The 22,926-nt window shown below is 47.9% G+C and overlaps 1 protein-coding gene across 3 annotated transcripts in view; it reads right to left on the bottom strand.

Moving 5' to 3' along the window:
- Positions 1 to 22,212, bottom strand: part of KCNK10 (potassium two pore domain channel subfamily K member 10) — a 132,539-nt gene extending 110,327 nt beyond the window's left edge. Inside the window, exon 1 of one of the 3 annotated variants that reach the window (XM_046010074.1) lies at positions 21,707 to 22,212. In XM_046010074.1, coding sequence (XP_045866030.1) covers positions 21,707 to 21,749 — 43 coding nt within the window. In that variant the 5' untranslated portion in view covers positions 21,750 to 22,212. Of the gene's footprint in view, positions 1 to 18,189; positions 18,629 to 21,123; positions 21,174 to 21,706 lie in introns of those variants that run through there. The other 2 variants (XM_046010077.1, XM_046010073.1) reach the window with 2 other exon arrangements.
- Positions 22,213 to 22,926: the final 714 nt, after the last annotated feature.

Raw genomic sequence — 22,926 nt, 5'->3', positions numbered from 1 at the left:
ATATTCCTGAGTTATCCCACCCAAGGCTGAGGGAACTGGGGTATTTATACACCATCTACCATCAGTCATCAGTTGAGGGGTGCTCTTGGGGTGTGCTAATTTCCCTGCACTTTCTGCCTTCCACAGAAGCAGCAAAAGAGGCAATGTCAGGAAAATGGGAGAAGATGCAAGAAATGGCCGTCAAAAGTTTGTTTGCACCAGAGGAGTAAGAGTACAGGGACAAGGATGGGCCCTGGCACGTCTGCTACGCCATGCAGGGCTGACGCTGAGGGTCTCGTATAAACTGAGCCCAGGAATGGGCCACTTCTGTGAAAAATCTACAAAACAAACACGTAACCATTGCCTAAGTCCTAGGGTCTGCATGTACTTTCAGCTAATTAACTGATTCATAGACCAATTCCCAATAGTTTTAAGTCAAAATAAGGTTTAATGAAGTTTCTAAAGGAATCCAGAGGCAGTATATAGTTATCTTCCTTCTTCAGTAGAAGCAAGATGGAAAGCTGATTTGCATTTTTAATGATCAAACAGGGCCTTTTCCCTAAAATAGCATGTGAGAAAACAGCAGGACAAAAGCAGGTTTTTTTGGAAAATCTAGGGAATCTAGCACTTCGTAGGATATGCTGACTCACCATCGTTGGCTAGGTAGGCCTCCAGTGAACACACAGTAAAGACAGACATGCTGCGCAAGAGGCAGCTGGTGCTGGGTCTTTCCTTCCACAAGGACCAATGCCACCATCTCCAATGATGTCACAGCAACTGAGGAATGTACACTCGTATCTCAGGAGAAGTCCTGGGACAGGGAGAGGGGAGCCAGGTCACATCTTGGAGTGGCCAATTACAACATACTATTAAAGAGAAGGCAAGAAAGACAACATTTCCTCTATCACCTTGGGTGAGCGGATTGCTGGGCTTTGAACGCAGAAAGTATATTTCTCTCTTCATCTTGATTTCTACAGCTTTCACAGTTCACACCACAACCCTTGAGAAATGGGCAAAAGAACCAGACATCATCAAGATAAAAAGGCTTTTACACAGCAAACGAAACAGTCAACAAAACTAAAAGGTAACGTAGGGAATGGGAGAAGATATTTGCAAATGTCTTATCAGATAAAGGGCTAGTATCCAAAATCTTTCAAGAACTTATCAAACTCAACACCCAAAAACAAAAACTCCTACCAGGAAACAGGCAGAAGACATGAACAGACGTTTCTCCAAAGAAGACATCCAAATGGCCAACAGACATATGAAAAAATGCTCAACTTTACTTGGCATCAGGGAAATACAAATCAAAATCACAATGAGATATCACCTCACACAGGTCAGATTGGTTAAAATTAACAATTCAGGAAACAACAGATGCTGGCGAGGATGTAGAGAAAGGGGAACCCTCCTACACTGTGGGTGGGAATGCAAATTGGTGCAGCCACTCTGGAAAACAGTCTGAAGATTTCTCAAAAAGTTAAAAATAGAACTACCCTACAACCCAAGAAATACACTACTATGTAATTATCCAAAAGATACAAACATAGTGATTCAAAGGGGCACATGCACCCCAATGGTCATTGCAGCAATGTCTATAATAGCCCAACTATGGAACGAGTCCAGATTTTCATCAACAGATGTGGATAAAGAAGATGAGGTATATTTATACAATGGAATATTACTCAGCCATCAAAAGCAATGAAAACTTGCCATCTGCAACAACATGGATGGAACTAGTGGGTATTATTCTCAAAACAAAATAAGCCAGTCAGAGAAAGACAAACACCATGTGATTTCACTCATATCTAGAATTTAAGAAACAACAATAAGCACAGGGGAAAGGAAGGAAAAATAAAATAAGATGAAAATAAAGAAGGAGGCAAACTCTAAACTCTGAGAAACAACTGAAGGTTTGTAGAGGGGAGGTGGGGTTGGGGAAAGGATAATTGGGTGATGGGCATTAAGGAGGGCATTGGATGTAATGAGCACTGGGTGCCATATGAAATTGATGAATCACAAAATTCTACCCCTGCAATTAATAGTACAGTATATGTTAACTAAATTGAATGTAAACGAAGAATTAAAAAAAAAAGACCTAGACCGGCCAACGTAAGTCATAGAAGCCATGAAACCAGATCCTCCTCCAGGAGATAGAGGGAGAATATCAGAGTCCGGGGAGCAGGGACTCCCTTAACCAGAAGGAAGAGGGGCCACATCCAAGACCCGTAACCCGTACCTAGTAGGACACACTGCCCGACCTGGCCGTGGTGCTCAGCCTGACACAGAGGCCCAACTGGAAGCCAGGAAATGGCTGTGGCACCAACACAGCTGGGGTGCAAGCCGCAGCTCAAGCATTTTCAAGTGCAGGCAGCCATGAGCAGTTCCATCCACACCCTCAGCGTTGGTCTCCTCATCTGCCAAATGGCGCTGACGCTACCTGTCTCAGATGTTCGTCCATTTCTTCATTCAGAAGTAGCTACGGATGCTACAAAAGGAGAGTACCTTGAGAACATTATGCTAAGTGAAAGAACCCAGCCACAAAAAGCCACATGTTATATGATTCCATTTATATGTAATGTCCAAAATAGACATATCCATGGAGACAGAAAGTAGACTGTGGTTGCCTAGGACTGGGAGAAAATGGTGAGGAATAGGGAGGGACTACTAATGGGTACGAGGTTTCCTTTCGGAGCCATGAAATCTTACAAAATCAGATGGTGGTAATAGTAGCCCAGCTCTGTGAATATAGTAAAAAAAAAAAAAAGTACATTTTAGATGTAAAATTTGTTATGTAAATTATGTCTCCATAAAGCTGTTATCTTAAAAAACAATTAGATCTGGAGCCCTCACTATGTGCAGATTCTTTGGAAGCCATGAGCATCCAGGTCATGAGGCTACACATTAGGACACTGCCTCGGAAGAACAAGCAAAGGGACTCAGGCTGGTATGAAGAATAATGCATCTCATGTGTGTTAAACACCGAGTACCACGCCTGATGCAGAGAAAACCTTTGGCAAATGCATGTGACCAGTACCGTTGTCGTCATCAGTGATGAGTCTTCTATGGGCCAGGCACTGCATTCTGTTCTTTGTGCCCACTGTCTCATAAAAGTCCCACAGCCCCTAGCGGGTGGGTGTCATCATCATTTCTGGATCTCTGATGGGGAAGCTTAGGCACAGAGAGAGAGAGGTCAGCGCCTGAGACCAGCAGCTTGCACGGCAGAGCTGGGGGACAAACGTGGCTGCTTACACAGCTTCTCATCACACACCCCTCATCTCCAGAAGCAGCAGGACCATTGGTACCCTCATCAGCACTCAGTACCACTGGGCAGGGTTCCCCCGATCACCAAACCCAGTTTAAAACAGAACAGAAACTTCTGGAAGTCGTTAACAGGATGGCTCATAGAGGTCTATCCCAGTCACTCAGCTGAGAACCAGCATGGTGGTGTGGCCTCACGGCAACCCTGTCTCAAACTCCAGGTGAGATTCCTGCAGCCCCCGGGAATCCCAGTAGACACCCAGCCAGTCCAACCGGCTGCTGCCTCCTGAAGCTTCCATGACCCAGGCTGGCGTCCTTGACTGTCTGTTGGCCTCAGTCTGCCCCAGCATCCCAGATGCAGCAAAGAGACTGCCAGGCTCTAACCAGCAGACGCCCCAATTTCCCCCTATTCAGACAATATGTAAATTTAGACACTTTGGAAATCATGTGTAGCAAAAAGTTCCCATCTGCCAGAGAGGGAGACTGAGAAAGACAGAGTATTTAAGTACCTAACATTTCGGCCTCTTGCAATTCCTTGGAGATAATTTACACATCATCGTCATGGGGCAGACTCACACTCTCCTCACTTCCCAGTGATACATGCACAGTCCTAGTGGACAAAGATTCTTCACAGAAGTTCAGAGGAACCTGGGTGACTCAGCTGGGTGGGTGTCTGACTCTTGATTTCAGCTCGGCTCTGGTCTCCAGGTTGTGGGACCGAGCCCTGCATTGGGAGTCTGATGAGAGAGGGGTGTCTGCTTGAGATTCTTTCTCTCTCTTTCTCTCTCCACCCCTCTCCCCTCTACCTGTCTTTCTCTCTCTCTCTAAAATAAAAAAATAAATCTTAAAAAAAAAAAGTTCAGTACAAACAAGGCAGCTCTGAGGCCTTCTACGACATCACTGAATTCTCTAACAGAATGTTGCTGCCTTCAGCAGGATCAACTCTCATTCCCTACAAACTTATCAAACTAAACATTTTTTTGCAGAGCCATGTAACACCAAAATGGCCTTATCTCCATCCATAGTACAAGACTGCTTAAACTCCTTCATGGGTCAAATGTGCATCTGAAAAAGGTTTCTACAATGCAGAGGAAGCTGACCTAAGTGTCTACAAGAAGAGCTGAGAGGTCTGGCCAGGTGGTACATTTCAAGAGGGCAGGGTTTGTGTTGTTTGATCCTGCAGTCCAGGCCTAGAACAGTGCTGAGCACAAAGAAGACATGCAACAAACATTCACTGAATCGATGAATGGACGTCTCCCCTAGGGGGCTGAATATACACTCACATCCATACTAACAAAATTTAGTATGGAACCTCAGAACTAATATGCTCTAGGCTCTACAGAGCTATAGCTCCTCATTAATTCCTCCCAGAGGAAGGGAAAGTGTTTCAAAACGGGCCCCAGCACCTGTTGGCTTTACTTTAAGAAGCAATGTTGAATAATGGAGGTTAGCAGATACCGAGGCAAAGATGAGCTTTGTTCTCTCTGCTGTCCGGTCAAAGGCAAGTCACTTCACCTCTCTAGACGCCCATGTTTTCCTTTACATGTCTCGAAAGTCTCTTCTAATTTCTGAAGTGAATTTCATGTGAACCAGGTAACATTTACACGAGGGATAGTTTGCCTCTGTGTCTTTTTCCTGTTCTCTGGTACCTTCTGCCCTCTGCCCCCATGACACCTTCATCCGCCCACCCCCATCGCACAGGCTTCACTTCCAGGGTCCGCCAGGTATTCCCTCTGGGGCTCCTTCCCAAGGTCAGTCTTCCCTGCTCCTGATTTTTCCCTCCCCCATCAATATGTTTGGGTCCCGCGTTCCATTCCCTGTGGGCCCAGCCCTCTCTTAAAAACTTGATTAACTTGGCCGCACAAGTGGGTAACTGAGAGTTCATATGTTATGCCGAAGAAAGACATTTGCATTTTAACAAGATATGTTCTGGAGATGATGACATCTTAATTCACCTCTCGATCAGCACTTTGATCGCGGTATATCACGATACTTGATCATGCACCTGGCTCAGCAGCTAGACTGTGACTTTTCTGGGTATAAAGCCTCAGGTCTTATCGTTCTGTGTCTGGTGCCTAGCCCCATTTCTCCAGGCAGTCAGTCAATAAATGTTTATGGACAACCACCCGGTGAAGGAAAGGCTGCTGAGGAAGAGTTAGCTGATAGATTTCAGGCAATCTGATGGTCACAGGAAGGACGGAGGAGGCTCAGCAGCATACAAGAACTAAGAGGGCTTCTCAGATCCCACCTCCTGGGGCTGCCCGCTGCGCCTGCCTTTAGAACTGAGTCTGAATGCAGACATTACTGCCTGACAGCAGGCATTCATGCTCCTATAGAAACTGTGTTCTCACCCTGCCAGAGAAAGGGACCCGCACATCATAGCGTCTCATTAATTCGGGCTTTCAGGAGGCCTTTGCAGTTGAGGCCACAGAGACTCAGGGGTTCCCATTATAGTCAAAGGAGAAATACCCCAATGCACAATGCCTCTCAACGCTCCAGACACAAAGTGACAGTAGGGATGGAGGGGATGCTGGCAATTTTTCTCAGGCCCATTATGCTGGACTGATAGCCAAATCCTTCTGAAAAGCGTCTGAAATACAAAATACAGGCACTCCATAGGTTTTGGTTTATTAATTCACTGACTCCAGATATGTAAATTATGACAGAATCAAGGGCCATGTAACAAAGCCAGGGAAAAGATTATTATTATGAATGGAAACTGAAAACGCAGTGGCCCGGTTTTAAGATACACCTCCCATTTGCAACCAGGAGTTTGGAATGGGTTATCACAAAACAAAGATGCCAAGAAAATCTTTTTTCCTGCCTGGATGTTTTTCAAACATTCCTACAGTTCTCACAAGGAGACGCAAAGTCCCCCAGGTGAGCCAGGCACCCAGCACCGTGCCTGGCCCATAAGAAGCATCCTCCATAAACATTGGCTGAATCAACCTTTTCATTAATGAGTGGCTGAAATAATCTTTAAAATGCAAATCGGGTTATGTCACCCTCCTACTTCAAACCATTCAGTGCCTTTGCCTCATTCTAAGAAAGCAACAAAAGTCTCTCATGTGACCTACTATGTACCCTGCGAACCGTGGCCTGCATCTGCCACCCCACACGCATGCTGCCATGCCCACTCACTCTCCAGCCAGCACCAAACTCTGGGTCTCCTGAGACTCTCCTCACTGTGCCTCGCTGGCTTTTTTGATTCTTTTCAAACACATCCAAATACTCCCGAGAGCTCAACCAAACAAACTGCCGGAGCGTTATTTGAAACAGAGTGAACATGAGCCACCATCCTTCTGCACAGTTATAATCACACCTACTAGACGACTTATGAGCCCTTGTTCATCGTAAAAGTGGAAATGCTGAGGAAGTGATGTGCATGTGGCTTCAACTGCTTCATAATGAACCATTTATGGGTCCAGGAAGTGCCAACGGGGCTTCAGGAAATAGAAGAATCAGTCAAAGTGAAAATCACTATGAAAGTCTGTCTCTTTGCAGGGGTAAGTGGAGGTGGTGGTGGGGGGGCATTCCTGGATGAAGGAATAGAAGGGGAAATAACAGGACCAGAAGGTGAGTACAATGGCATATCTGTATCCGGAGAAATTTCCAGGCTGTGGTTACTATGGTTACAGACGCCATGAGAGTTGGCTCAGAATGTGATTGGGGGAGGGGGCCTCAGGCAGCCTCCTTCAACCCCCTCTCCTGGTCCTACAGCCTCTTTGCCGTTTTGTGAAGGAAGTGACATATTCAACAAAGCCGGTAGAGGCACTCAAAAGAAACCGTCTTTACTTTCCTCTCACTCAGGACACAGAAGCCCCAAAACTTTCCTCAGAATGTAAAATGCCTCAAGAAGAAGCCAGGTATGCCGTGTCTGGAAACATGAGAACCTCTAAGGCATTGGATGCATCCTTCCTGGAAATCGTTTTCTCTTCAAGAATGTACAGGAAAAGCAACAAGGTAGTCCCAAAAAAGTCTATTCAAAATATGACAGAGAGCGCTAACAGGCCTTCACTGGTGGCTTTTCCCACGTGCTGGCTGGGTCCCTCATCCCCCAGCACGCCACCCCACCATGCTGGCTACGTCCTGACTTCTGTTTCAGTCACACCGTACAGAACGAGGGCTGCTGCAGAAACACAGCACACACCCATTCCTTGACATTTCTGCTGCTCCGCCTGAAGGACGTCCAGTTCTTCTGGCTTTATCCAAGGAGGGTGGGTTTTCAGGCACTGGATCTATAAAGGAAGGGGATTGTCATAGAAGGGGAATCTGGAAAAGAAGTGGGCCCATGAGCTGTCACACAGTCTCTGATATCAGAAGAAACTGGGTTTATTGAATGGTCATTTCTTGGTGAATGTTCTACAGATGTACACACAGCATGGTGCCCGCCCAAGGCAGGCTCAGCACATGCTCTTTGTATCTGAATCATCTGCTTGGGCTGGTAGGCGTACTGGGGTCTATTACAAGACCATATAGTCCTATTTTATATAAACCATCATCATACTCACTGTCTTTCTGAAATACCATTTTGAGGAGTGGGTAGGAGGAGGGGCAAATGGAGGTCCATGAATCATTGTTCTGTGGTAAGGGGGAAATGCAGAGCTAAACAAAATCAAGCAGGTTTCTGTACTACCAGATTACCAGAGGAAGCATGCAGGTGGAGGTGAGCTCCAACTTTAACAGACAGACCCAGCACAAGCCGTAGAACTACAAAGGAACTCTGTGCAGGCTACTCCAGCTCTGTAGGACTTGGCCCCCTCATTCAGAAAACAGGAACAGTCAGGTCGTCGGGTTGGTTTCTTTTTTGGGGGGGGGGGCTATAAAGAGGATTTTATGAGCTAATGGCTATAAAGCACTTAGCAGAATACCTGAAACTTAGCATATATATTCAATAAATAAGAAGGTAAATTCTTATAGTGATGTTAAAATATGTCCTCACATTCTTTGGTATTCCTCCCTTCCAAAGTGAGCTTTATCACCCCAAGTATGAATTAAACTTAGTATCTCACATCTAATGAAAAGACTGGTTGTAGGAATAATATGTGATTTCTGAGGTTGGGTCATAAAAGACCTCATTGGTTCTGCCTTGTTCTCTCTCAAATGGCTTGCTCTGGGGGAAGCCAGCCACCATGTTGGGAGGATATTCAAAAGACCTTGGAGAGGGTGACATTGGCAGGAAATCAGGCCTTTCCCCCAAAACCAGCAGCAGTTTACAAGTCACATGAGCCCATCATGTCAAAAGTAGATCCCCAGCCCCAATCGAGCCATCAGATGACAGCAGCCCCCAGCTGACATCTGACGACAAACACTGAGGGACTCTTGAGCCAGACCACTCAGCTAAGCTGTTCCCAAATTCCTAATCCACAAAACTTTGAGATAATAAATATTTGTCATTGGTTTAAGCCACCAAATGTTAAAGTCTTTCTAACATAGCCATACCTACTCTCCAGGAAAGAATGAGAGAGCACACATATCATTCTGTACACCAACAATTAAACCATTTTTTTTCCCTCAGAGCATCTGATGAGATTAATTTATATCTTAAGGAACACACTTCAGGAAATGCTGTCTAGAACTTAACAGTTTATAAAGCTTGTTCACATTTATTAACTCATTTAATCATCTCAGCAACTGTGAAGCAGGTGCTGACTGTGATCTTTATTTTACCCAGGAGAAAACCTAGGCTCAAGAAGGTTAAATGACTTGCCCAATTTATTGTCTACTGATAAAACTGGTAGAACAAGAACTCTATTGGTAGAATAATACTCAAGTATTATGACTCCAAACTATGTATTTTCCTCTGGTCTTTTCTCTCATTTGACCCAAACAATCTAGGTTTTTTAAACCTGGGATAAGAATACTGACAGTTGAATAGAGTCCCAGGAAGGGGCAGTGTGCAATAGGCCACCCTCCCAGATGATTTGGAAAATGAAACAGATGCTTCTCAAGTGACTGGAACTGGAGTCTTCTGTGAATTCCCGGAATGGAGACCCCTTCAAACGTAATAAGAATATAATGCAGGTACCACTCATGGAGCTTTTGCAATGCTCCAAGATGCTTCTGAAAGTCGGGATATGTCACTTTATTGGATCCACATAGCAAATCAAGGAAGTACAGGCTGGGGAGTCTGGGTGGCACAGTTGGTTAAGCGGTCACTGTTGATTTTGGCTCAGATCACGATCTCAGGGTCCTGGGATGGAGCCCCGTGTTGGGCTCTGTGCTCAGAGGGGAGTCTGCTTAATGATTCTTTCTCTCTCTCCCTCTCCCTCTGCCCCATCCCCTGCTCACACACACACACACACTCTCTCTCTCTCTCAAATAAATAAATAAATCTTTAAAAGGGGGGGTGGGGTGCGGGGAGAAGACTGGCTAATATCATCTCCATCTTACAGATGAGATTGTCACAGAGAAATGAAGCTACTTGTCAAAATCAGCTACTAGTAAGTGATACAGCTCAAATTGGAACCCAGGTGACCTAAGAATATCAAGGCATGAAAGTAACTGAGCCATCAACAGCCCAACTCTCTCCTTTACCATCAGAGTGGGAGAGCCAGTACTAGAACCCAGATCCTTCGACTTTAAGCTCCTATGCTGTGGAGAGGGTGGCGTATAGTCCCGAAGCTAAGTTAAATGAATATAACATACACTTACTTCTACTTCTTCTTCTACTTTTACTTCTAGATTTTAAGGATCTATATACTGAACCAGAGCTCCCATAATTACTTCCCCTATGGCCTCAAACTCCAACATGAGAAATGAATGCCTTTAGCCTAAGGTGACGTTCTCAACCAGTAGAATCTGGGGGCTGACCCAGGTTGGTTCATGGTTAAAATGGGTAACAACAAATGACCCCAAATTTGCAGACAGAAAAAATAATTCAAGGGATAGAATCCTTTTACCTCTAAACTTTTTCTCCCATCAGTTTTTCTTAAACATTTGGATATTGCTTTCTCATCTATATGATAAAAGTAAGTAAATATTAGGGGCACCTGCGTGGCTCAGTGGGTTAAAGCCTCTGCCTTCGGCTCAGGTCATGATCTTGGGGTCCTAGGATCGAGCCCCACACCGGGCTCTCTGCTCCACAGGGAGCCTTCTTCCCCCTCTCTCTCTGCCCACCTCTCTGTCTACTTGTGATCTCTGTCTGCCAAATAAATAAATAAAATCTTTTAAAAAAAAAAAGTAAGTAAATGTTCAATTATCAGATATCACACCCAATATCAAGCATCTATATTCCGACTGTTAGGCTCATATTACATTAAATTCAATAAGTTATGCTATTTGTCTTCATCCTGCTAAACTATTTGATATTTGGGGGGGCCTACCGACATGCTTACACATAAGAAACTCATTTTCCTAGTATTCCATTGTTTAAGAAATACAAATAGAGAGGCACCTGGGTGGCTCAGTCAGTTGAGCATCTGACTCCTGATTTCAGCTCTGATCATGATCTCGAAGTCCTGGGATCACGACCCCCTCCGACTCCATGGTGGGTGTGGAGCCGACTTGAGATTCTCTCTCTTCCACTCCCTCTGCCCCTCCCTCTGTTTGCTCACTCTCTTCCTCTCCATAAGAAAATAAAGAAATCCTTAAAAAAAAAAAAAGAATACTAATAGCATTTGGGGCCATTCTGCAAAGGTCACCGTGACTTCCAGATCCCTAACACTTGGGTAAACCTACACTCTCTTCGAGCATCCCTTTTTAAACTGAATACATTACCACCACCCCTACGTTGGGTAGATGATCCTTTTAAAAAATTAGGATCCTTTGCATAAGAGATAGTGATTGAGATGAGAACTGTAGGAAGATGGGGAGAAAAGGACGAAGGAAGGAAGGAATAAGGAAGGGAGATGGGAATGAGGGAGGTAAAATTCACTATGATGATGTGGGTTATGTACTGCAGCAGTTAACTCTCCAAATCCTATGTTTTGTCACCATTCTACTCTGCTTCAAAGTCCCCTCCAGGGCAGGGGGAAGTCATGGAACCAAAAATTAGTGGCAGTATAATAAACAGAATCCCCTGAAATTCTATCAACCTATCTACCTACCCCTCCGGGCTACCTCTTACACCCATCTCTCCACCTCCTGCTCTGGGAATGGAGGAAGGAGAAAGAGATAATAATCCCCCTCCCCCGACTGTTGCCCCCGCCACCATCGACCCTGGTGTTCACCACCACCACTACCCCAACCCTAAACGGAGGATTCAGAAGTCAGGTTTCATTTTGGATTCATAGTACTCAGTCCCAGACGCTTAGGAGGGGAGAAAAAAAAAATCTCAAACTCTGTCTGCAAACCACAAATAAATGTTCTCGAAATTAAATAGGGGCTTTTGTTTCTCCATTCTGGGCAACAGGCATGAGCCTGACCTAGATCAGCAAGTAATAAGGTCTCCGCTGAGAATACCACTAGAACCAGAGCCCAAAAGCGGTTGGCCCGCTGAACACCATGAAAACATTGGCCTGATGGGTGTAACATGCCCCATCTCAGTAGATTCCATAACCAAGTCATGCAGAGCGGAGCCCCTAACAGACTCTATCTCTGTCTGCATCATCTGGTAAGTGCCCTTTCGAACAGAATCGGAGTACAGCACCAGATTCTCCCTTTAATTCACCTTTATGCTTCAGCCAAGGAAGCTATCCAAACGGAAACCCCCTAACTCGCTATCAGTAAACTGGCTTTATTCTGTCTCATTAAACTCTTCTCATTCTCTGTGGACTAAAAGTAAAAAGAATCCACTATCTCAATAACCCTTCTCTTGCCAACAGTGGGCCCCTAGTTCTGTGCCTATAGTAGATATCCTTTGCACCATATCTCAGTTGTGGTCGAAGTGTCCCAATTTCCTGCAAAGAACACATTGTCTTCTTAGAATGCTCCTGATTTATGATGCTAATATAGAGCCTGTTGTGGACTGAATTGTGTCCCCTGCAAAATTCATATGTTGAAACCTTAAATGCCAGCATGACTGTATTGAAGATAGAGCCCTAAGAGGGTAATTAAGGTTAAACGAGGTTACAAGGGTGGGGCTCTAATTCAATAACATGGGTAACCCTTTTAAGAAGGGGAAGCCACCAGAGTGTTCTCTCTCTCCTCTGTGAGGGCACAGCCAGAATGTGGCCATCTGCAACCCAAGGGAAGAGTTCTCATCGCACATCAGCCCTGCTGGCATCTTGATCTTGGACTTCCAGTCTCCAGGACTGTGAGACAATAAATTTCCATTGTATAAGCCACTCAGTCTAAGGTATTTTGGTATGTGAACCAGAGCAGATACATACAGAGTGAAAACACAGATATTTTGGAAACAGGGTGAAATAGCAAAATCAACCTGCCCCATCTTAATTCCACCTAGCAATCGCTGACATTGGCAAGCTGATGATGAACCTCCCTCAGACACTGCTGGAAAACAACCCTAAGCCAAATCTTGGCCCAGACGATCTTTGGAACCGTCTTTCCTTTTTACTTTCTAGGATAATTGTGATGATGTGGGCACATTATTAATCACATTTGCAATGCTGATCTCCTGAAGGTTGGGCATTAAATCAAAAATAGATGATTTTCTTTCCAGAAAAATCTAAGCTATACAAATGTGTGTTTGAAAACACATTAATAAAGATCGCGCTCCATGACCTTGCCATTTGAGCATGGCTCACATTCACAAGACGCTGAAATCTCTTTTTAGCCAGGAGAGCAGAAGTGAAATTCAAGGGTCTTCAGCTGAACTCATGAGATAAAGTACCAGCCAGTGCATGACCTGCCGAAAACAGTCATTGTCTCAGGACTCACCCATCAACTGAGAGTCTTTTTCCTCTAAATCTCTCAGAGAAACTTCTGAATACACTTTTGGATAAGAAGCAGTGAGAGCGTATGAGATAAACAAAGACCCTGGAAGGGTGGAAAGCTTGAAAGAAATGATCCTGGACATATGCATCAAAAGGACTGGGTTGGTCCCAACTCTGACAGTTTGCAACCTTGGGCCCCCAAATAACTCATTTCCTCTTTCTATTCCCATCAGTAAATCTAAAACTCCAATATCAACAAAAGTAGGGTTCTTTAAAGAACAAATGAGATAATTTGTAGGAAGTGTTCTGTAAACTTGAAAGGTGCTAGACACATACAATATAGGTCTCTCTGGAATTTTGCATTAAAGTATGCACTGAAAATGCAGCTTTAAAAAAAAAACAAAAAACAAAAAACAATTCCAGCTCTGAAGCTTTGCTTCTTTCTTAAGTAGATTTACATACCTAAAAAGAGCTACATATCAATAGCTAATATGAGCCAAATTACTAATTGGACACCAACCATATCTTTGTCGGGCTAGGTCACCTCCCTGCCCCAGCCCCTACCTCACCACCCCCCCGCCCCCCTCCCCCCCTGGCACTATCACTCCTGGTGAAAGGGAGAGCAGAAGGAAAATTCTGTTGGAGACTTCAGGGAGATGGGAGCTTGCAAGAAGTGGGAATATCCACGTCCTTTCCGATACCTGTTATTCAGGGATATCCTTCCTTTCTCCTCAGCTGTATTTGCCCTTTGTAGCTTGGAGGAGTCCTGGAATTTCCTTCATGGGTGAAGACTTAGAGATCCTCTCCATTCTAACCCTCCACCCATCCACCCATTCAGCACAAGTTACTGAATGCCTACTACGTGCCAGACACTTCCTGGGAGCACTGAGAATCTAAGAGTCAATGAGATGGGGAAAGTGCCCATTCGTGAAGCTCGCATGCTAGCGAGGAAGGCTGGCATCAAACTCAGACACATGAGTAAGATGCTTTCAGATGATGACAAGTACCAGGAAGACAACTGAGCAGGTGACATAATAGAAAATGACAGGCCTGGGGAAGGAACAAAAGGAGAGGTCTTCAGATGGGACAGGGAAGCCCTTGCTAAAAAGGTGACATCTCAGCTGAGATTCAGAGGTGGAAAGGAGCCAGCCACGTGAACACGCATTATAAGCAGTGGAAAGGACAAGTTCCTGAAAAAGGAACAAGTTTGATCTACTTGAGGAACAAAAGGAAGACGAGCAGCACAAAGGTCAAATCAAGAAAGAGGCTTGGAGACATAGGGTTGGAGAAGTCAGGTCAATGGCCCCTTTGCACACCAGAGGAGGGTAAAACCCAGAGGTTAAATGAGCTGCCCAAAGTCACACAGCTAATGATTGCTACGGTTCATTCTAGAAACTGTTTTTCCCCCATATCCAGAGTTTTCTATACCATATTGATATGCTTGCCTTGAGGTGTGGGGTTATTGTTTGATGATCTTACTGATTTTTAAAAGCCCTCAAGAGGGGCACTTGGGTGGCTCAGGTGGTTGAGCATTTGACTTGATTTTGGCTCAGGTCATGACCTCGGGATCAGGGGATTGAGCCCCACACTGGGCTCCACGCTCAGCACAGAGTCTACTTGTCTCTCTCCCTCTCCTCCTCCTCCATCTCTCTCTCTCTCTCTCTCTCTCTATCTCTCAAATAAATAAAATCTTTACAATCCCTTAAGATACCCAAAAGCAGCAAACCAATCTCAGTTTTCAGCAAAAAATCATTCACAAGTGATCCCAATGATGTAAAATGCTCATGAAAGCCAAGACTTAGTGGCAGACTACTTTTCCGTAGGTCCTACGCAAGGAGTTACTCTCTTTGCTGTAGGCTCAGCTTTACAAATACAGAGGAAGGCCACAGCTCACCAGAGAAAGATCATTTTACATTTAGGTCTTATTTTTCCACCGAAACCTCTTGACAGTGCTTTGCTTAATTCACACAAGTGCAATCAAAACCAATCTGCTCTCAATCCACCTTCATTCTGTGCTATTAAATTGTCAGGTAATGGGACTGTGAGCAAAACATCATAATTACAACTTCCTTCCACGATCTGTGAGCACCTCCACCTGAAGATTCAAGTCTGTTAACATCAAATCCTACAGCCCATAGAACCATCCCTCCCTTGTCTATTAGAATGCCAGGTTCTCCTTCCTCTCTGCCCTGCTAAACATACTTGGTCTGTGTAAAACCAAACCGCCAAAGAACTCTGCCCATGGCCAGTGACTGGTCCACCAACAAGCATGCTGTTTGGCCAGATGGGTTAATGAAGAAAGAAATAAGTAGAAAAGGCATTCTTCTTCCTCTTTTTCCTTCTCCTCTTTCAATCTCCCTTCCTCTGCCCACCCCCAACTCCTCTTTATTCTTTTCTTTCTCCTTACAATGAGTTTCCCCAGTCCCTGAGCTCTGGGAGCCTCACCAGGCAAGACCCAGAGGTCCCAATAATTTAAGAGATAAACTTAAGAGATAGACTCAAAGAATGTATAAGGACCCGTGCTCTAGTCCAACTCCACCATCTACGAGCTATGTGACCCCGGGTAATATATCTTTTTAATATATGTAAAGCACTTCACAATGCCGGACACATCGTGTTACAAGGTGGGAGATATGCCACCTCCACTCCTGACCCTCCTTCTGCCTCCCCACCCTGGCTAGGAAAGACTGCCGTCACCCCCACCTACAAGAACAATTGTGCCTGAAGTCAGAGCATCTTACTGGAAGGCAGCTCAGTGGTATCCTGATGCCTGTCAAGTGGGGACAAAGCACTGACTTCATTGAATAAGTATTATGAGAATAACTCTATGATATAATGTGCATAAAACACCTGGCATGCAATGATTTCTCATTAAATGTCGGTATTTTTATCAGAATCTTTTCATTTTTGGCACCATCCGTTGTGACTGGAGATGCCACTTGTGTATCTCTTCACTGTGTCGGGCTGTAAAATGTTGGATTCATCTGTGTTTACCTCTGTGCTATAAATATATACAATGATGATCATACAGAAATGTATTCTCAAAGCCAAGGCAAGCTTCATAGCCCTCCATCCTGACCAAAGTTCCTTGAAGATCCCAACATGACATTTTAGACAACTGCCCACTTGACACACCTCTCAGATGGCTCAGGACAGCCCCTCTTCAACAAGCCCCGGACTGAACTCACGAGCTTTCCCACAAGACTGGTCCTGCCCTAGCTGCCTTCCCAGTCATTCCATGTCCACGCTCTATTCACATAAAACCTGTTGATTTTCTGTCATCCATAGCTCCCACTTCATCTCACAGCCAACACCCTGGTCCATGTCACCATGCTATCTGGTCCCTCACATCCACAAGAGTCACACAGCATTTGTTTTGAAACTGAGTTCAGATGTCTCTCCTCAGCTTTCTGTGGCCTAGGATAAAGGCAACACTCCTCCTCCCACCCCACAGCCCCACCTCACCTACGACAACCCGAGGCTCTGGGGTCTGACCCTATGGCTCCACCAGCCACACCTCAAAACACACACTCTCTTGCTCTCTGCTCTAGCCAGGGAAACTGCCTTTCAGTTCCGTAAATACACATGTTCCCTCTGCCTCAGGGCCTTTGCACTTGTTGTTTCCTCTTCTGCATCAGTTCACCTTCTCAGCAGCCAATTAATCACTAAATCTCTTCCAGGTCTCAGTACAAGTGTCTGACTACCTTCCCTGACTACCCACCCTCCCTGATCCTTGTCAGTATCTTCTATCACTTTCTTAACACCCTGATGCTCTCCTTCCTGAAACATACATAAACATGTAATTATGCCCCATTCTGTGCATTGATTGATTTAGGTCTGTCTCCTTCACCATAAACTTCAAGAAGGCTTTGTCTATGCTATACTATCTAACTATATCTCCAGGGACAGCATTTGGTAAGTAGTCGGTATTCAATAAATACATTTTACAGGGATAAAAAAATTAAATTAAATTAAATTAAAAAGCCAAGACACACTTTCCAGAGACCACCGACAACACTGGATTGGGTTTGTGTTGCAGTAATGTGTGACAGCTTCAGTGTTGAAATAGGCAACACATCTTCCCTCATTCTATCATAGCCTTTTATAAGACATTTACTCAACAAATAAGTGGGTTTCCTCTTTTCTGGTCTGGAGAAAAGAATGAATGCACTTGTAAAAAAAAAAAAAATTAAATGTACCTACTACACATATCAGATAAACAGATTTTAACCCAATACACACAGAGGTATTGCCTGGCCGGACCCAGCTTCAGAGGAGCTGAAGAATTCTTGTCAAAACTGGACACTTGGTTTCAACTTGTTCTGCTCCTACACCAATCACTCAGGAGGGGCCTTAACATCTGTATGCTAATTACAGGCACGGCGGTCAACGCTAGGCACACACAAATCTGTCTTAGTCGCTCTCTTTTGCGCGGAGGGAACACAGTCCAGCATTCATCAGAGCTTGTAAACCACACTACTGTTCAGGCAGACACACTCCGTGCCCCCTCCCCAGCCCTTGCCAGCCCCACCCTTCTCACAAACCCCTCTGCCCTCCCACTTCTACTCCGATCTGAGCCAAACTAGCTGCATGGTTTGGTAATAAGATTGAGGGAAGACTTCAAAGGCCCCCTGGGCTCCATTATTCCACATGCCCTCTGAGAAGGGCCACCTCCAGGGACCATTGCCGCAGATCTGAGCCCCGCTTGCTGCCAGGAAACCTTTCCCACTGAGGACACCCTGGGCAGGAGGCGCAGCTCCAGGTCCAAGGGGAGGCACCCCACCCATCTGCCAGAGAGACAAAGATCACCAGAAACAAAGGACACACACACACACACACACACACACACACACACACACACTCGCACACAGAAAGTCAAAAGCAAATACCGACACTTGGTGTGATTTCAAGCCAAACAGCCGGCTTGGTGTATCTTTAAATAGGTTTTTGAAACAATCCAGGAGGGACAATGATTATGTGGTAATGACAGGCACTATCTGGGTTTGGAACCCACGCTGCCTCCGCCCTCCTCCCACCCGCGCTGCGGTTCCCAGGCGCATTTTTCAGCCTCAGGACACACGCCGCCAGGAGCAAGAGTGCTTCCACTCACGGAAGCGCGCGCGCGCAGGAGATGGAGGCAGGGCGAGGGCCGCCAAAAGTAGGAAATACCAACCTTTAGGATCCCAGTTCACCTGTTTTCTTGGAGTCTCGATTGGAAATTTCATTGCTCCGTTGCCCAGAGGGGAGGAAATGAAAAGAATCAAAATAATAATAAAGTCCTCAAGCTTTACACGCCTCGGTACAGCAGTCCAACAAAACAATTTCCAAGGATGGGGGAGCCTCGGACTGGCTCGTGGAGGAACCCCAGAGAAAGATAAGTGGGAAAGACTGGCTAAGGAGAGGCTGGAAACGGCTTTGGTGTTGGCAACGGTTGAGGGGAGGCCAGCTGCAGCCCCCTGGGTGGAAGGAAAAGTAAGACTGGCGAGGGGTGGATGGAGAGGGAGGCTCGAGAAGATAAAAGAGCCAAGCTGCTTCCCAAACGCGGTGGCGGCAGGTGGGGGGCTGAGCAGCCGGAGGGCCGGCGCGAGGGAGAAACCCACTGCAGTGTCACTCCAGCCCCCGAAGGCGTGTGCGCACACACTCCCGCACACACACACTCGCCCGGGCGCGCGCTCCAGCGGGCACGTCAGCCTCTCTCGGCCGCGCACAGCGCACACGCCCCACCCCGGCCGCGGCTCCTCGCCCCCGGGCGACGCCCCCCACTCCCCACCCCCCGAAAGCCATTGGACGCGGGAGTGGCGCGGCACCCGGGGAGCGCGCGGCGAGAGCGACCCTCCCCGCAGCGCGCCACAGACGCCGCGCCACGGCGGGAGAGCGCGCGGCGGGTGGAGGCACGGGGCCACGGAGGCGCGCGGGGCTCGGGGCGTCCGGCCGGGAACCGCGACCTGCAGTGGACTCGCCGGCAGGGCGGCGGGGGGCGGCGCGCGGCGGCGGGCGCGGCGGGGCGGGGAGCCGGCGCCGGGTGCGCCGCTACTTACTGGCTCGGCCGGCGGGCGGGCGGGCAGGCAGGCGTGGAGGCGGCCGCGGCGCGCTCGGCGGAGTTGCAGCCGGAGACACGCTTGGCTGCCTGGAAGGCGCTGCAGGAGGCGGAGGAAGAGCCTCGGCGGCCCCGCCGCAGACCTCGGCCTCGGGGATGACCTCTTGTCACAGCTCCCACCCTGGGCATATACACACACACGCCCTTCTTTTCTCACTTCATTTTTCCACTCCAGCCCCCTCCCGCGCCCGGTTCTCCCGCCTGCGCCCCGAACCCGCGTCCCCAGCGCACTCGGAGGAGGCCGGTGCCAGCCATGAGCCTTTTGTTCTGGGACCGCTCCGCGTTGGCCGCGCTTTCCCCGCCCGGGGAAGCTCGCTCCCCAGGCGCAGCTCGGTCCCTTCCCCAGCTACGTGCCACCGGCTGGGGCCGCTGCTCGGAGGCCCTGGAGGCGGGTGGAGAGAGACACGCCACGGCCCCAGAGGAAAGTGGAGTTGCCAAGACCTAGCGGCCCCGGGAGCCCGGGGGCCCAGCAAGGGCAAATGCGAAAGGACCGCACACACGTTCCGGGAAAGAGGCTAAACCTGACGCCTTTCCCCTACCCCCACTGAGGCCTCGATCTCCAGAAGATCCAGGTGGTGCTGAGATGCTCTTGAATGGGCCACTCGAAGTACTGCTCTGAAAGATGCTTACAAATTACTTCAGCTCCTAGCAACAGAGACTTGCACATAGTAGATGTTCAAGAAATACTTGCTAAATGAAAGCGTAAGCTGCATGAAGCAGTGTTGGACAGAAAGTAGTTTAAATTACTGTCCGTTCACTGTCCACTTGACGTATATCTTGAACCCCCTTCTCCATGCGATCACTGTGCCAGGTGCTGGGGGTACAGCAAGGAACGACATACATATGGACCTTGCTTTCATGGATCTTGCTGTCTAGTGCTCAGGAGGTCCAGCTAGATTTCTCTCTGCCCTTACTTATGAAAGAGTAAGTGACTACCTTATTGCCCAGCCTGCCCACCGTGGCCCTAAAACCCTACATTGGCAGTTGCGCTCTGGGTGCATGCCACTCTACGGCACCTTGAGGCTTCTGGGAGCCCTGGTACAGCGGCATCTTTCTCATCACCAACCCACCCCACCACCCCCCCCCCCCCCGCCGCCGCCACTGTCACCTCCAGGTTTCTGAGTCCCAGAGCAAGGGCTACAGAGGTCCACTGTCATCTGCAAGAAGGGTTGCTAAGTGCTTTGTCACTGACCCGCAGGCTGCTGGGACCAGAACACTGAGGTCTCTGCAGACCCCAGTCAGGCACACCTGGTACCAATCTGATGGCGCTGCTCTGGACTCCTCAGCCCTGCAGACAGAGCCCCAAGACACCTGACAGCCACCTTCTCTGGGACTCCACTTCCACACTTGGTTTCCCTCTACTAAAAGGCTGAAAGGATGGATGAGACATAGAAATGAGACAAACAAGGAATTTCTGCTTCTCCAGCCATGCCCCCAGAGACACTAGTACATGTCAATTCTGCCCCAAAACCCAAAGGGAACTGCTTTTAAGCTCCTGAGACAGTCTTCAGAGCCTCACTATGCCCTCTCCTCAACTGCTCACAGGCAGGAGGGCTCCACCTCGGTCACTGCAATGCAATGTTTTTACTTGTATCTGAGTCAGAGAGAGATGCCCCTAGGAAAGATACCCTCTCTCCCAAAGCCTCTGAGGACAGGGGAGCAAGACTGGCCCCTCACAGCCTCATACTTCTCTCCACTTATCTTCCCTACGTCACACCGAAGAAGCTCTCACTGGCCTCATTTTACAGATGAGAAGATCAAGGCTCAGAGAGGTAAAGGAACACACCCAAGGTCACAACATAGAAAGTCAAACCCAAGGAAGCTCATCTGGTCCCTGGGTCCCTGAATCTTGGCCCTGAAACTGTCAGATGGGTTCTTTGGGGTTATGATGATCTAAATACTATATTATCTAGGACTCCACCCCTTCCTCCTTTGCTGAATGACTTGGGCTACCCTGGTGCCCTGCGGCCTCCATCGGGGAATTAGTTCACTATTAGAGGCAAATGTAACCTTTGGGTACATCATTCAGTCAATCAGCAAACGTGTATTGAGCAGGTCTTGCGGATGAGGTGATTGTAGGTTTTCCTCAGAAGTTACACTGGGCCGGTGGAGAACCTTCCCCCAGAAAAGCATCAGCAGGATGGTTTTAGGAAGTCTTGGGATGGACCTACCGGGGTGAGGGAGCAGGATCAGGGGTCTGGAATGCCTGATGGGCGGACTTGCCCTAGTCAGAGCCCTTAGGATCTCTCTGCCAAATCACTCGCCCCACCCCCCACCCCTAACCTCTGGGGCTTTCTCTTTCCTCCACTTCCATTCTCCCTTCTCAGTATGTGGACAACACAAGTGGGGAGGGATCCACCAAAAATTAAGTAAATCATCCCTGCACCCCCTCCGCTAATGCGCCTGAAATCAAGTCCCAACTCCTAAACTGCGTATGTGGAATGGACTGCGGGGGATGGGGTTATAAAGGGAGAGCCCCCCCCCCAACGCCCCAAGAAAAACAACTTGGCACATTAACCCTTTGTGTTACTGCAACCCCCCTCCACCCTCGTCAGTTCTTCCCCTTCGTTATTACGCACTAGATTCCACTTACCCCAAGGAGGAGGAAAGAAGTGGACTGTGTTGAGAAAAAACATCCAAAAAAGATGCCGCGCCAAGCGGTTCCCTCTCCCTCCGTGCGGCCGCAAGTTCCATGGCTATTGCTGCCGGCGGGTTAAGTCTGGTGGATAGAGACCGCCTCGCGTTCCTGCGGCAGGAAAACAAAGCATCGTGGCGCAAAGTCAGCCCGCACTGACGGTGCCCGGCCAGCAGCCCCGGGCCGGCGGCGGCCGCGTCCTGGGCTCATTCGGTGGCAGAGGGCGCCGGTCCTTGCCGGGGAAGCTTTGCAGTGGGGCGCCCCGGGTCTCTGCAGCTCAGAACCTGCACTAGTCGCCGCACCGCTTTAACGATCGCCGTGTGGCCCAGCGCGGGAGGGCTGGGGGAAGCCGGAAAACCCCAGTCACTTCCCGAGAGGAAGTTTTCCGCGAGTTAGTGGCTCCCCTACCCCCTCCCCACGCCGCAGTCCGGGATGAGTGTGAGAGCGAGGGGTGCTGCCTGCCGCGCGAGGAGTCGGTCTCTCCGAGTGGCTGGCAAAGAACAGCTCAGCCAGAGAGGAGAACCCGGAGTCCGGCGTGAGGCCGGAGAACGTCCTGGACCCAGAATAGCAGGGAGTGATGAAGCAGCTCGGGGAATCCTGCTTAGTGCTGGTTCGGCAAACAGAGGCGGGAGGATGAGTCCCTGCTTTGAATTCAGGAATACCGGAATGAATTCATTAACCTGCTTTGAATTTTTCCCTTTGGTTTCATCATTTCTCCCTGAAGTCCAGAAGAAATCCTCACCTTCCAAGAGCTTCCCCACCCCCAAGACACCTCCAGGTCCTCTCCTCCACCTCCAGGTCCTCTCCTCCAAAGAACCGCAGAGAGGTTTCCCGGTCCTTCAGTGAGATACCCCCACACACGCACCCCCTGTGGACCCACTCTGTGGTAAAATTGATGAGCTTATGCCTTTAACTTAAATTTCTTCTCCCAGGAACGTTTTCCCCAGTGAAGTTTCCATTTTGTTCTCAGCATTTAATCCCTCCTCCCTTTGGCTTCATGTCCCAACCAGCATCTGCAAAACACACCCTTAAATATATGTTGCTCTAATCCCGGGTTCTGCTTTTGGCTTGGAAAAGCCAGAGACACATCAGTAGCTAAAGGGCAGACGGTGTCATATGTCACACTACTCAACAGCAAACTCTGTGTGCTGAACCCTGAAGATTTATTTTGGTGACTC

This window comes from Meles meles, chromosome 6 (genome assembly GCF_922984935.1).
Source record: "Meles meles chromosome 6, mMelMel3.1 paternal haplotype, whole genome shotgun sequence".
Lineage (NCBI taxonomy): Eukaryota > Metazoa > Chordata > Mammalia > Carnivora > Mustelidae > Meles > Meles meles.
The sequence above is the reverse complement of the archived record's forward strand: the minus strand, read 5'-3'. Positions and strand labels throughout refer to the sequence as shown.